Source organism: Centruroides sculpturatus, unplaced genomic scaffold (genome assembly GCF_000671375.1).
Source record: "Centruroides sculpturatus isolate CEXI.00-Female unplaced genomic scaffold, Cexi_2.0 scaffold1244, whole genome shotgun sequence".
NCBI classification, from domain to species: domain Eukaryota; kingdom Metazoa; phylum Arthropoda; class Arachnida; order Scorpiones; family Buthidae; genus Centruroides; species Centruroides sculpturatus.
This window is the reverse complement of record NW_019385519.1, coordinates 12075-27333: the sequence shown is the minus strand read 5'-3', so window position 1 is coordinate 27333 and position 15259 is coordinate 12075. Positions and strand designations below refer to the sequence as shown.

Here is a 15259-nt window from a genome sequence, read left to right as displayed (position 1 = left end):
TTTGTTTTTGGCTACATTAAAGCATTTTTTTGAAAATATACAGTAAGGTTCCATATTACCACCCGATTTTCTCTAAGCCTACTTTCGGACTTTTTGTACAAAAGCCTTCAAAAACCATACTTATAGTTACACTAGCGAAAAATCCAATTAGGAACATTTAGTTTACTAGTTACCAGTACTTTTCGCACAAAAAATGTGGGTGTACTTATGATACCTTGTTTACAATTCACTAAAATGTAATTGGGGTTCCATAATACCACCCTCTCCTCTACAGATAAAAATCTTGTGGGTACCATTTACAAGACCAAAGCTTATGTTTACAAAAAAAAAGTCTTAAGAAAAATTTTGACTGTCATCTAAATTGTCGTAAGTTTTTACTTGTTGCTATTTTTTACATATCAGCTCTTTAATTTGGATATCAATTGTTTTTTTGTTTAATAATTGTATTATTACATCAAGACATATTCAGTAGGCACTCGGCGACAGAACGTCGCTGACCAACGCGCCGACAAATAACGCTCTCAACACGCCTTTTAGAAAAATCGTTATAAAAAATTTTAATTCGCATAAATTTAAGCATTTGTTACTCTGAATTACATTTTGAATAAAATTCATTTATTTTGATGCAATTTCATCCTTATAAGCATTAAATTAAGCCATAAAACTGAAATAGCGTTACCGGAAACCCCCATGACCTAGCACCTCACGAATAACGAGAAAGACCTACAGTAAGTTTAAAATTTGAGCTTTCTAGACTCAGTAGTTTTTTCTCTACAAGCGTCTGCAGTGTCGGATGAAGGGGAAAAAAGCTTTTTAGGCGATTTTTGCACTTTTTAATTGCTTATATTTCGGCAACCGCTTAATAGAATCTAACATTAGCGAGGTTGAGGCCGAAGTTTTAAACGTGGAAACGTGTACAACGGACGTTCAGTGCCGCTTTCCTGTAAGCAAATTAGTTTGACAATGGCGTTTGGATAGTCAGTTGAATCATGCTCGACATTCCAAACACCATTGTCAAACGTCTAGGCTTACAGGAAAGCGGCGCTGAACGTCCGATGTACACGTTTAAAATTTCGGCCTCAACCTCGCTATTACCTAACAAAACAATCTTTCGAACGAGATATTCGGAATTACTTTAGACGTTTGGGGAGCGGAAAGAGAACCCAGAAAATCGGCAATTCTCATTCCTCTATACCAGTGTTTTTCAATCTGTGGGTCGCGACCCCCTGGGGGTCGCAAAGCCTTACACGGGGGGTCGCGGGTAGAAGAAAAAGACAAGTGTTTGTAGGTCCTACACTACATTAAAAAAACTACAATTTCAGCGAGAATTACGGCCCACCCCAGAAAATGATAGCGGAAAAAGTGTTGAGCTGATTTGCGAAAGGAAATAAAAAGTAGAAAAGTAAAAGCTGAAAATTCAATCCTAAAAAAAAAGAAAAAAGAAAACGAAATAAGGTCAACAGTTCCCTGTGCTTAATGTTATAATTAAAGGAAGTTTCATACTTTGTGTGTGTTAAATTATTGTCGATTCTTCCGAAATTTTCATTTTAATCAACAATAATTTGTCTCAACAGAAAGAAAATTAAATAAATAGTTTTTAAGATCACTGATATAGTTTTAATATGGCCCTAGGGGGGTCGCCAGAATTTTTTAACTTGTAAAGGGGTCGCGTATTCGAGAAGGTTGAAAAACACTGCTCTATACATAGTCAGTCAGCGACTTTTTTACTTGACGGGTAGTCACTGCCGTAACTCTTGATCCTCGGAATGATACTCAAGGTTAAAAGACGATTTGATGATGAGAATCTCAAAAACATTAATCAGTGTTATACGTAGCACACAATCCATGACTCACTTCGATCTCGATTTACCTACAATCTGGATTATGACTGTCGCCAGTCAAACGTCGTGCTGTTCGCACAGGCAGTCCGCTTGAGAAAAACCCGGCTATTACACGCGATGATAAAACTGACATAACTATGCGGTTTGTCACGAACACCAACAAACAAAATGGAAGATTTTGTTAGAAATAAATACTTTCTCTTGCCATATATCTAATAATAGACAGATGTCGTCGTTTTTACTTCTCTGTTGATAGCCCAACACGTGTTCAGCAGCCATCTTGTATTTTCTCGCGTGCGTGGGATCTCTCTTATTACTGGATCTAGTTTCAAGAACTCTCGAGTCGATCGAAATTGAAACGGTCAAGAGAGGTCGCACCACGGCATAGTCGCCGACCTTGGTCACAATCTAGATCGAAGTGCTCGGTGCGAACGGGGTATTAGAAAAGATCTCTTAATCTATGAACTTTTTCCTAACTTTTAGCATATCCACCATGGGGCCGCGTGGTGAAGGACGGACAACCCCCCAAAATATTCCTGGGGATTTTTCGACCTGCAGAGATCGTTTATTGTTTTCTTCACACCAGTAATTAGTTGTGTGTTCATTATTACATATTTCCTGTGTGGTGTGATGTAATTTTCTTATATTTATGTGTTAGTTTTTGCAATTTTAGTCATTTTCTTTGGAAAAGCATTAAAGAAAAGTGTGTGTTCTGCCAATCTTCTCATTTTTCATCTAGAATTTAGATATGTAGGCATCTATATGCCCACTTTGCAGTCTTGATAGAACTCATAATCTCAACAGATAAGCAGGCCTTTAGGCCTGATTATCTGTTGATGAGATTACAACTATGCAAAGCCAATTTGGTAAGCCTGTACATGTTCAAATCGCACTCATCTTAACCTTTACCGAATGGAGGGCAGCCCAACTTTGTTTAGATTTTTGATCACTACATCATAGTACAGTGGTACCTCAGGATACGAAATTAATCCGTTCCAAAACTGAGATCGTATCGTGAAAATGTCGTAAGGTGAATCATTTTTCCCCATATGATTACCTGTAAAACCAAATAATTCGTTCCAACACGAAAAACATACTCAATTTAAAGCTAAGAAGTACATTAAAAAATAACTTTAGTAAGGAAAACACTGAAAAAATGCATTTTGTACTTGTAAATGTATAAATAATCATAATAGAATAATAATTGATTTTAAAAAATGTAGTTTTATTTGCATTTTACCTTTGAGGATAGATGACGGTGGAGGTGTAAACTAGTGCTGGAGGAGAGGGAGAAGGGAAATGATACTAAAAGTTAACTTACATAACATAATGTAACAATAACTTAAAAATAACTTAACACTAATTCTTTAACTTTTCTGTTTTATATATATATTTTTAATTTTTTATTTACTGCTTTTTTGCCGTCTTTCCTTCACTTCCACCAGCACTTTCACTGGATAGATGTGGCTTGGTAAAATATCTATCCAAAGAGGTTTGGCTTTGCCTACTTTTTAAAATTTTTCTAAAATGACTTAGACAAATGTCATTACTCCGAGCGGCAATACGGCCAGTGTGAATGATTTCGGGGTGTTTCTTTTCTATAAAATCAGTCACTTTCTGATAATACCTCAAGATTTCGTTTATCGAGTGAGATCCTTCCACGACGAAGCAAACACGCGGACTGAGACCGATGAACAGAAGTGAATAAAAAATGGCGCTGCGAACTAATGTAACGTCATATGGTGAGTTTTTGTTCGTATTGTGGAGCAAAAATATGTTCGAATTTCATGTTGTATCCTGAAAATTTTGTATGCTGGGGCGTTCGTATCCTGAGGTACCACTGTATTTGCATTCTTGATTCCATACTCTTGTAGGTAAAACATGGTATAATGATAGTTGCAATGTCAGATTTCATTGAGTCACAAACTGACTCATCAGTAAAAATGCTACAAGTCAAAACTGTGAAAATATTAAATTTGACAGATAAAAATGCAAGTACAGTAAGACCCTGCTTAATGCGGGGGATGTGTTCCTAGACAACAAAGTGCTAAGCAAAACAGCATTAATTAAATGAGGTCATTTTAACATAGAGTAAATACGGATAGGAAACACGCGACTGAAAATAAACAAATCTTACTTTAATTTTAAGTCATTTTTATCGGGCCATGCGGTAATTTTCTCAGTGTGATGCAAGTCTTCGAAATGCCACTTATGCCACCCCTTATGGTGCCGCCTGTTGCAGCTGCCTTTCTGCATCATAGCACAGCATGGTCCTGATTTTAATATTAATTTGTATAATAATATAGGTTTAATAACACACAAACATATGCACACAGAAATGTAAAGTTAATTTTTTGTGACAAAGATCCTGACTTTCCTGAAATTCTTGTTCTTTTGCAATAAAGTTGTGAAGTTTCATTTGTTGCTTTTTTTCTTTCCTTAAGCAAATAAATGTCAGTAGAAGAAGATCACATCCAAAATGTCTCGTTTTGCTTTTGCACTCCTTTCAAAATCTGGATCATTCGCTACAATTTGATCAAAGATTTTGGTTATTTTACTAAGGAAATCTGTAGAGAAATTTTTTGGGTTCTTCGTTTTCAGAATCACCATTTTCCAGTTCTACATGGATTCCTTGTTCTGCCAGTTCTTGAAGGTCATCATTGGTAAGACTCTCACCAGAAACCTGCAGTAACTCCTCAATATCCTCGTCTACATCTCCTAATCCTGCTGTATCGATTAGGTTGAGTTTGATCAACCCAACGATATAGTGATAGGCTCTTCTCATTGAGAATTCTTGGATACCTTCAGCCATAACTTCTTCCACACTTTGTTCGTGCATTTATCGGTTAATTCTTGTCAAGCGAAGCTGATATTGCCTATGGCATCCATGATGTTATATTTTTTCCAAAATTGCACCAAACAAACATAGATTTAAAGAAAGTACACCTTTTTGTCACCTTTTTCTGATTAGTTCGTGTTTGTGGGTAATCATATTATGTACGAATCAATAAAATGCATCAATAATCTAAATCAGTGTAAATTTTGAGCTTTTTTAGGCTTTGAGCACACCACGCTATATCGAATCAGTGTTAAGCGGGGTCTTATTGTATATGAAAGCTCTGCTTGTATGTACAGTATTCTCTCAAAAATCTCTTTTTTCTTCTCCAGCATTATTAATACCACTTTTTGTAGGGTTACTACTGTTCCTCAATTTGGCTTTGTATTTACAATCAGATACCTTTCCTGTATCAATCTTCCCTTTTTAAATCTGGATTTGGGATTACCAATAACAGCAGTAGTTCCAGATTGCCTCTCTGACTGAAATATTGTTTAAGACCCTCACTTTTTAATTATAATGATTGATGGGAACCAATGTATTCAGTGAAATGTTAAGATATTGCCCAGTATTCTCCCAAATAATAAATAAATAATTTTTCACAATATTTATCCTTTGTATGACTTAATTTTTTATATATAAGCTATTACAAATAAAGAAACTATTGAACTTTTTCTATTTCAATATCTTCCTCATTCTCCTCATTTTGTTTCGGTAAATATTTCCAATGAGAAACCGATATTTTTTCTCCAGATAGCCTTGAATACAATAAAGTTCGAGTTATAAAAGGCCCTGAAAATAACAAAAGATATTACTGTTGTATTTATGTTTTTATTTTATTACTTATTTTACAAAGAAATTAAAAACTATAGCATAATATCACAGATAAATTCTCTCTCTGTTATTAATAACTTCTCTAGATATTTATTATTTTTCAAATTTTAAATATTCAAATATAAATATGAATCTTATAAGATTTTTAAAAAGTAATAATATCTTTGATACTTTACTTAATAAAACTTTCATTTCAAAACAATATAGTAAATACAAAATACAAAAAATACAAAATACAAAGTCAAAAATTAATTTTGAAAAATATCTGTTCTTTCAAATTTATTAATATAACTAATTATAATAATAAAATTTACTGTTACAATTACTACTATAATCATCCTTTAATCAAATAATTCATTATAAAATCCATTCATTGTTATAAAACATTATAAACAAATAGAAATTTTCATAATTTGTCCTTTTACACCACAGAAACAAAATCACAAAGTAGAAGTAATCTTTTATTTATTTACTTATTTTGACTTTTTCCTGCCTAAGCATAAATTTGTTAAAAATTCCCTCTGCTATCACTTAAGTTTAGCATTACACATTGTATTGTAGAAGATAAAATGGTAATAGAAGAAAGTTAATTTTTTTATTGAACTTTTTATAAGCTTAAAATTTATAAATGTCCTAATAATTTACTCTTGCTTTTTATTCTTGTATTATATCAAGAATATTGTGAAAGCTGAAGAAAATTTATTTTTTTTTTACTTTTTAAACTTTTATTGCATTTTTTATTTTCATAGTGAGACAGATTCGAAACATACTCCATTTAACTTTCCAAAACTAAAATAAAGGCCACCCTAATAAATGCATTTATATGTTCAATTCATACCTATTATATCAATAACTCTGTTTAATATGACAAGAAGAAATAAATATTGAAATACTAAATCATAACAATATTCTAAAATATAATGATATAAAGTGTGAAAAATTTTTCAGATTTATATTTCTAAATGTCAATACTCTGTTAACATAAAATAGAATTGTTATCTTAATACTTACCAGGAGTATCACCTTCTGGCTTATATCCATAAACAGTATTTAACAGAAAATTAAAATTTTCTTCCAAGTGTTCTATAGGCATGTTTAACTAAAATTATACAAAAATATTTAATGATTAATTAATTTAATAATTTTATAATATTTTTATATTCTTGGTAAAGTTTAATTATAATTAGAATTACTAAAAATTTACTATGTGACTATGTCAGCTTTGAGTAGCTGACTTGACTATTCATGGAGTACTTAATGTTATATAGTTTTAGAGGGTGTGGGGCTCTCCCCACCCAAGTGCTGAGGTGCAAGGGATAGCGAGCACCAAAGTGCACATCTACACACAGAGCATGGAGAATAGTCAATAATACTGATACATGGGAAAACTGATCTTTGGACACAAATACTCGTGAAGGGTTGCATAATGTTTTACACAAAGAGAATCAAATTTAAATTTATTTAAATTTTTTTTTAGTAATTTCATTAATTTTTGTTTTATAAATTTGCCACTTTTTAATATTTTTTTCAAATTTTCATTATAAATTAACTTTGATTGAATTGTTGGTATAAATTAAAAATTACAAAAAAACCATTTTACTTAATAAAAATATATTCTACTATTCTAATATAATTCTACATGTTATTTCTTCAGCTTCAACAGAATATCTTTTCTTCACTATAGTTAAATTTTACATACCTCTCCAATAGGAATTTCAATCCATTGGAAGTCCAACTCAACAGGGTGTTTTACACTTACAAATTCAATTCCTTTAATAAATTTTTCCACAAGTGAAGTAATATCTTTTCCTATGTTACCTGATTAAAATACAAATAAAATGGATTATTAAAATTAGATTATTTTTCCAAGTTTAATTTATAATTTGCAATCATTTTAAAAACTATTATATACTATTTGCATTAATTTCTAATGTATTATTTGAACACACTGAAAATGAATATCAAACAAAATATTTAAAATAATGCACACTTAATGATATAGATGACAATGATAATAATAATAATAATAATAATAATAATAAAATCACATACATTATAGACATAGCCATTCCAAACACTCACAATGTACAAAACACATGCACTGAAAAAATTAGCAAGTACACAGAACTTGCCCAGGAAATAAGGCATCTGTGAAAGGGTGCTTATTGTACCTGTCATTCTCTCCTGTACAGGTGTGATACTACACACACTACACAAAAGCCTGGGAACATTACAATATAATAGAAATACATACATCACACTACAGAAGGCCACTATATTGAATATATGCCATATTGTTAGGAAATTCCTGAATACAGACACTGACACACTTATTTAATTTTAGATTTTGGTTGCTATGCCTTGACTCTGGTTCAGCATAGTACACAGCCACCGGTGTCAACCGAGTATAACCCACTAAACCCAACATAATAAATGAAAATAAATTTATAATATATACTTTACAGTTTTTGGTAACAGTTCTATTTTCCTACCAAATTAATAACAAAAGACAACAATTTCTTTTACGATATCATATAGTAGATATATTACATTAGCTAGTGGATAAATTTACTAAATGATCTTTAATAGATTCTATGATTAACCATTGACTTACAGAGAGACTTTATCTGGAAGCTCTGTAAAATTAACACATGTAGCCTTTAATTTACACAGCTAGAATTTCATAATTTTACTTTAACAGGGTTGGAAAAAGTGATAAAATTTCATTTTATGTGACAGAATTTCAGTTTATAAAATATTCTTCAATATTTTATTTTAATATTTTCTTTAAAGTTAAGCATTTTCATTGATAAAATTAATTTGAATAAAATTGATCTATGCTAACTATTATGATGTTGAATCATGTCACTGCTATTTTCAACTTACATTTTCTCTATTTATTTTATGATAATTTATTTTAACTCAATGTTTATAAATCAGATATTACATATTTTGCAATTTAAACTAGCTTCTTAGAAATCATTAAACTAAATATTGACAAAATAGCTTTCACTTTCATTGGTGTGGTATTAAAGATATTATTCTTTGACAAAAATACTTATGATGAAAGAAATTGATTTGTTTTTATTTAGCTTTAAATGCAAAATTTATTTCATTTCTCACATAATAAATTATAACAAAAACAAGAAAACTTACTTATGCTTACAAAGAAAATGAATAATATTTATTGTAATATTTTTAATGTAAAACATCTTTTTCTTTCAGTATTGAAATATTCTCATTATTAGAATAAAAAATTTACCATATATAATTATTTTTATGACATTTCTTACCTTTAGCTTTATTAGGAAATTTTGTTTTTAATAATCCTCTTACTTTGGCTAATTCCATTATGATGTCTACATGAGCTACTAAATAATCAAATTCATCAACCTTGATTTCACCGTCTTGGATCTAAAAATAAAAAGCTGACCATTAATTTTTAAAATCTTTTAAACCTAAAATAAAATTATATAAAAAGATAATTATTATTATAACTATAAATTATATTTAATTTTTAAATTTAAAGCCTATAAAGGGGAAAGCAAATTGTCATCAAAATATTCTTTAATTATTTAAAATATAATTATTATAATTGTAAAATTTCCTATTTGTTTTTCATTAAATATTAACATTACAGAAAATTTTGTACCACTTTTTAGCTTATTTTGGTTATTATTTAAATCATTTATTTAAAATACTATATTTTAATCTAGCNGTCAAACGGTGCACACTCGGTAAGTAATCCTACAATTTTTTGTTTATAGCATAGTTTATACAGATTATTCCCAAAAAATTATACGTGTTTTGGAAATGTTAAGTCAAATTAGTCTAGAATCGATTAATTTTATGGAAGAAAACCTTTCAAACAGCCGTAGTCCGTAAACTTCACACGTGTTGGGCTGCGATTGGCTCACGTATTTAAGGATTCCTACAACGTGAAATTCGTATAACGAGGAACGTATTTCCGTGTTATAGGGGGGTCTACTGTAGTTAACCTTCACTATAAACAAATACAGTCACTGCGAGAGTTTTTCTACAGGAAACAAGAAACATCACAGTTACATAAAGCAGTAACTCTAGCAGACTCAAATAGCACACCATTAAACTTACACTCACATCATACAGACATGACACAACACATAAAAAGCATAGACACCATGAAGCAATCGTGGGCTCGAAAGGCACTCCATGGCAGGCATCCTTATGATCTGGCCCAGGATTTTCTTGACAAGACTGCGTCAAACAGTTGGTTAGATCGGGGATGTCTCTTTGGGGAAACGGAAGGATTCATGATTGCCATACAGGATCAGGTCATAAATACTAAAAACTACGGAAAAAACATACTCAAAGATACAACACTCACAAATGACACATGCAGAAAATGTCACATCATGCCAGAAACTATACAACACATCACTTCTGGTTGCAAGCTCTTGGCACAGNGAAGAGTATAGCTGTTGGTTATTATTTATGATTTAATCAATAATATTTTTAGGTCATTAATATTATTTAAAAGTTGTTATAATTAAAAAAAAAAAAAAAGTTAGCTAAAGACAGGATCAAATCTAGATAGCCTGCATGGCAAGCAAGTTCGCTGCAGACTCAGCAATTTCGCTGTGCTGCTATAGTGTAAAATCGACCAGTATATGAGCTTCGCTTAAAACTTTAGTGTCCTTTTTCTCAGAATCTTCTGGCTAGTGTGCTTTACAATTCTTCTGGTTTGACACTCTTGAGGTATACTACTAACCTGCTAAGTCTCATCCTGAACTGAATTTCTGAGACTGTAAGATCCCCTTGTAAATCAAATTTTTTTTTGCCCTTCAAACTTCAACTTAATGAGATTTTACTGTATTCAGTCAATAACTATTAAAAAAAAAATTGTAATCATTGAATAATTTTATATCTTACTTGTTTAATAATTGATTTCCCTCCTGAAATCCAAGCACCAGCATTCATAGCTTTTATTTGATCTTCAGAATTCTAAAAATAAGTAAATTATTATATTAGATTAATATTGACTAGGAGATTAATAATTCAACAATCATTACAGTTATTTGTTAGGTGTAATTAATATTCAAGTGAGATGTGAATAATTAGAGATTAAATCTATCAGTAGTTAAATCATCAAAAGTCAATCATATTTTAAATCAGGTGATATGTTTCTCAGATCATTTCACTAAAAGATGATTATCTATTTCTTAAGAACTATGCTTTCCAATATTTTAACTTTCTGGCACTATTATTTTGTTATAGACCCAATTTAGCAACAAAATAATATTCCATATTTAATATGTAACATTTGATGTTGTTTGTTACTCAGCAATATTGCCAACTGACTCATAATATATCAATTTCAACAATTTTAGATGTCACCTAATAGAATAAATTTATTTGCATAATCTATAATTTTAACATAATAATAATTATAATTTTGTATTTAGTTTCCAATATGCATTTTGTATGTAAAATGTATATTGGATACATTACTTACTTTTACAATTTCATTGTAAAAGTAAGTAATGTATCCATATTTTCAATGGCAGTGACAATTTGACAATAAAATTAATTAGTAAATATAAATTATATTTTAAGCTGTTAATCACACTATATGGATTCCCAAACATTTGTTTTCTCTTTTCTTGATACTTTTCAACATTTTCATTTTTTCCCAAGTCCTGCAAAATTATTTAAATGTCTACCAGGACAGATTGTATTATTAGGACTTATTATACTGGTGAACTTGGACACTGGTATAATAAGTCCTAATAATACGATCTGTCCTAGTAAACATTTAAATAATAAATTGTATAATAAGGACACAAAGGCTTGAGAATTAATGAAATCACTATTATTCTGCTAACTGAGGTTTTGCTTTAGATGCTATTGAAATTTCAGCAAAATAAATTTTTTGGACATGACTGGTCTTACAGGAAATCCCTGTTGCATGACTCTTGTATTCAATAAAAATAAGTAATCATATCAGCAATTCATGGGAAGCAGTCATGCATGGTACAATTACTTTATTAACATGGCCAGAATTTTATGATCTGAATTAGTCAAAACACTAAAAATCCTTTGTTTCCAGGTTGGACCTAAAACACAATAGTTATAATAAAAATACAAATTACTAAAAAATCCTGCATTACAATGAAAATGAATATAAATAATATCAAAAATACTATTTTTTTCTTCTCATAACAAAACACCAATAAGAATTGTTACTTTTGAAAGGTATAATGTGACCCTTATTTATGAGTATTTATGAAAATTTAAGTGTAATTATAAAATACAATCATTAGCAGATTTCTTTCTCTCTCTTGCCCATTTACAAAAACAAAATATTCAATACAACAAACACTTAGAACAATAAAATATTCTATCACAGGTGCAACAAGACTGAAATTCTTGTATGCTATGACCAGATGGCTCATTGATTAAAGTCTCCATTTTCTTTGTTTTGTTTATGTTGTATTTTTGTTCACTAGAGTGCTATTCAATAATTTTAATAACAGAAAAATATTTTATTTTACTCAATTTTACTAGTTTTCTGCTTATGTAATGTAACTAACTTTAATTTTCTTATCATTAATTAAAGAACTGTCTAATAACTACTCATTTCTAATTTTTATATTAGTTCCATTTATATCAATGAGTAACCTAATCAATACTCTCATTTATTTTACTTTATTTAGAATCATTACTTGATAAGTAAATACAAGAGTTGTATGAAATAATTAACATGTCAGTGTAGCAGCATTATAAACATGATTTGTTGGTGTAATTAAGACACTCACTAGTACTTTTGATAGCTTACAGCCATCATCATCAGGCAAAAAAGAGTTGAATACAATTAATTTTTGAACCTTCAGTTATTTGAACGGACTTTTTAAGTTATCCAAGCCACGTGGCTAGAATACAGAACAAAATTAAATTAAAATGTTTTTGAAAAATTATAGAAATATGTTGTAATTCACGTCATATTTCCAAAAGCCCTTAAAAACCAATTTAGTGAGATGTATATGGTTGAGATACATACAAAATTACAAATTGAATCATTTGAATATGGTTGCCCACATTTGTGGGATTTCTATGGTAGGTGCATTGCATGGTATTATTGCAGATATATAGAGGTTCTCCCATATATATAACTTCCTTTGATCATAGCACTGCTTAAGTAATTTGGTCTGTACCCAAAACAGTAGATAACCTTGGTCAAGTATCCTTTTAGATAACTTAGTTGCTGGTCTGTTGTTTTTAATGCCATCTTGATGTTCCAGGATAACTAAAATTGGAAAATTAATTGTATTAGATTATTTTTTGCCTGATGATGGTGGCTATAAGATGTCAAAAGTACTAGTGAGTATGTCTTAATTATGCTAATAAATTATGTTTAACTGCTACACTGTTGTGTTAATTATTTCATATGATTGTTTGCATGAAGTGTCTTTTTATGATTATTTTGCAAGAGTTATAGAAAAAGTACTGACAATACATACACAAATTTGAAAAACTATTTTTTATTCAAACTTTAGTAGTTATAAATCTTCAATAAACATCCTGTTGTCTGGAAGGTGCTAAATCCCATTAATCGAGTGTTTTTTTATATTGATGATAAAGTGCCTGTAGATAAAGTTGTCTTACTTCTAAGAGGATTTTTCATTTTTGGAAAAAAGTCATAGCCATAAGGACTTATGTTTAGGAAGTATGAAGTATGTTCCAATACTCAGGTCTTTTACAGGACAATAAGCATTATCATGCAGGATAATGGAGATGTGAACACAAAACTAAGGACACTTGCATCAGATTAATGGTTGCAGATGATGTTTCAGAGAGGAAGTATTAACTGCATTAACTGTTTTATCTTGGATGTTCATGCAAGTCACTTAACATCTTTATCATCAAATGCAGCAATTAGCATCACTTTCCATGTCTCTAGTCAAATTTCTTCAATTTGTGAGACCCTGATGACACCATTCTTTACACTGCAGTCTCAATTAAATTTGTAGGAGCACCCCAAATCTCATCAAATTGAAAATAAAAATGAGAAAGTTCATACTAATGCTGCATTTGGACTTCTGTTAGATGATCGGGTGCTTATGTACAAGATTACTTTGCTTGTGCATAATAACTTGCATTTTAAAACTTTCTCTACAATTTTAAAAATCAATATAAACAAATCTTAGCTCTCAGTGTTCACTGCCTCTCAACTTCCAGAAAAAATGTCAAAAACTGCATCTTAACAGGATTAATGTTCAGTTTTTCTAATACTACATCTTACTTCACACTTTCAAAGCCCTGTTGAAAGGCAATATTGTGCTGTAGTCCAAATGATATTGGACTGCAATATGGTATGATATAGGCCTTCTTGCCCATAACTTTATTGGAGATTTCTTCAGCATACCTTGACATTTTTGCCTAAAACTTCAATTTTAATCAAGTAGTTTCTTTTGTTTCTTTTAAACTATTAACACTAGTGACCAGAATTAAACTAAGTTATTTTAATGAATTCTATCTTTATTTTGATTTCAAATTATTATTTAAATTACTATTGGATATAAAAAATATTTTGCTATGAACACAGCATTTAGCAAGTTAGAATTTTCTAAAGTGAAAAGAAAGTGGTAATAATTTCTCTACAATTTCTATATGTATCACTTTATTGTAATTTGAAGAACATGAATAAGATGACTATGCCTAAATAAGGTAAAAATTTTCATCAGAAGAAATGATGAAAATTTTCATCTCTTTCACAAAAATCAATTTACAAGAAGTTTACAGGAATGAAATATTTTTGTAAATTGGGGTCAAGCTGTATCTAGATTGAGATCATCTCATTTAGCTGAGAAGCTGATTATATAAGATCAAGTCCAAGAAATTCAGATGTTCCTTTTCTCATCATGCTATCAAATATGCTATAAATGATTTAAGATAATCTGATGTATTAATTGTAAATATTCCTTCAAAAAAAGATCAGGAACAATCAGAAAAAAATATTTTTATTATTTTGATTGTTTTTTTCACTGATCAGGATTTTTAGACATTTTTACATTATAATACAACATAATAAAATATTTTATGTTAAGAATATATTATTTAACATACCTCACAAACAGCAAGAATTTTCCTTTCTTGTTTGAGATTAATATCATGTGGATATTTTATGAAACCATAAATTCTATCCATATATCTATTCTATATTATAAAAAAAAATTATATAAATTAACAGACATTTATATAGCTTTAAATAATTAAATATTAATTTAATTAATTTTATAATAACCACTGAATTAACTTTTTCTAATTTGATCAGTTGTTTGATTGTTTTTATAAGTATAAACAATAAATGTTTGAAATTATATATAACATAAATAGTCTTTTTAATTAGTTTATAAAGAAGTTATAAACTAATAAAAAGACATTATAGGTGTAGTGGTGGTTCTTCCTTCTCTATTACTTTTTTCCCTTTTCTTCTCACATTTTCTCGTTGTCCTCTCATCTAAAACTCCCAGAAAAATCTTGCTACAACTCAACCATACTGCAGGCAAATAGTTTCTAACAAAAATATTCTGATATATAAAACATCAGTTCACTATTAATCATAAACACAACAAAAGTGAAATGTCAAAGCTTCATCAACACAACATAGTTCAAACGATATAGTCCTAATCCTAGTTGTCTTTGGTCAGGCTGTAAGCATTATCCCCTTCATGAGTTCCATTTTCGTCTCTCTCACCTGGTTCTTCAT

At 29.9% G+C, this 15259-nt stretch overlaps 1 protein-coding gene across 1 annotated transcript; it reads right to left on the bottom strand.

Moving 5' to 3' along the window:
• Window positions 1-4553: 4553 nt before the first annotated feature.
• Window positions 4554-14727, bottom strand: LOC111639755 (39S ribosomal protein L1, mitochondrial-like). The gene is made up of 6 exons (XM_023385695.1): window positions 14617-14727; window positions 10423-10494; window positions 8805-8925; window positions 7211-7329; window positions 6523-6610; window positions 4554-5469 (listed from the first exon to the last, which is right to left on the bottom strand). Exons 1-6 carry the CDS (start codon window positions 14695-14697, stop codon window positions 5339-5341), a joined length of 612 nt encoding a protein of 203 aa, XP_023241463.1. The 5' UTR covers window positions 14698-14727; the 3' UTR covers window positions 4554-5338.
• Between the last annotated feature and the right edge of the window lie 532 nt (window positions 14728-15259).

What these genes read in the sequence shown, in the direction of transcription:
- LOC111639755 (XM_023385695.1), bottom strand. Translation starts at nt 14,697, where the DNA reads ATGGATAGAATTTATGGTTTCATAAAATATCCACATGATATTAATCTC. An exon ending in ATTTCCTAATAAAGCTAAAG is followed by an intron (nt 7,330 to 8,804) that starts GTAAGAAATGTC and finishes TATTTTAATCAG; the next exon opens with GTAACATAGGAAAAGATATT. An exon ending in TTGAAATTCCTATTGGAGAG is followed by an intron (nt 6,611 to 7,210) that starts GTATGTAAAATT and finishes GTATAATTTTAG; the next exon opens with TTAAACATGCCTATAGAACA.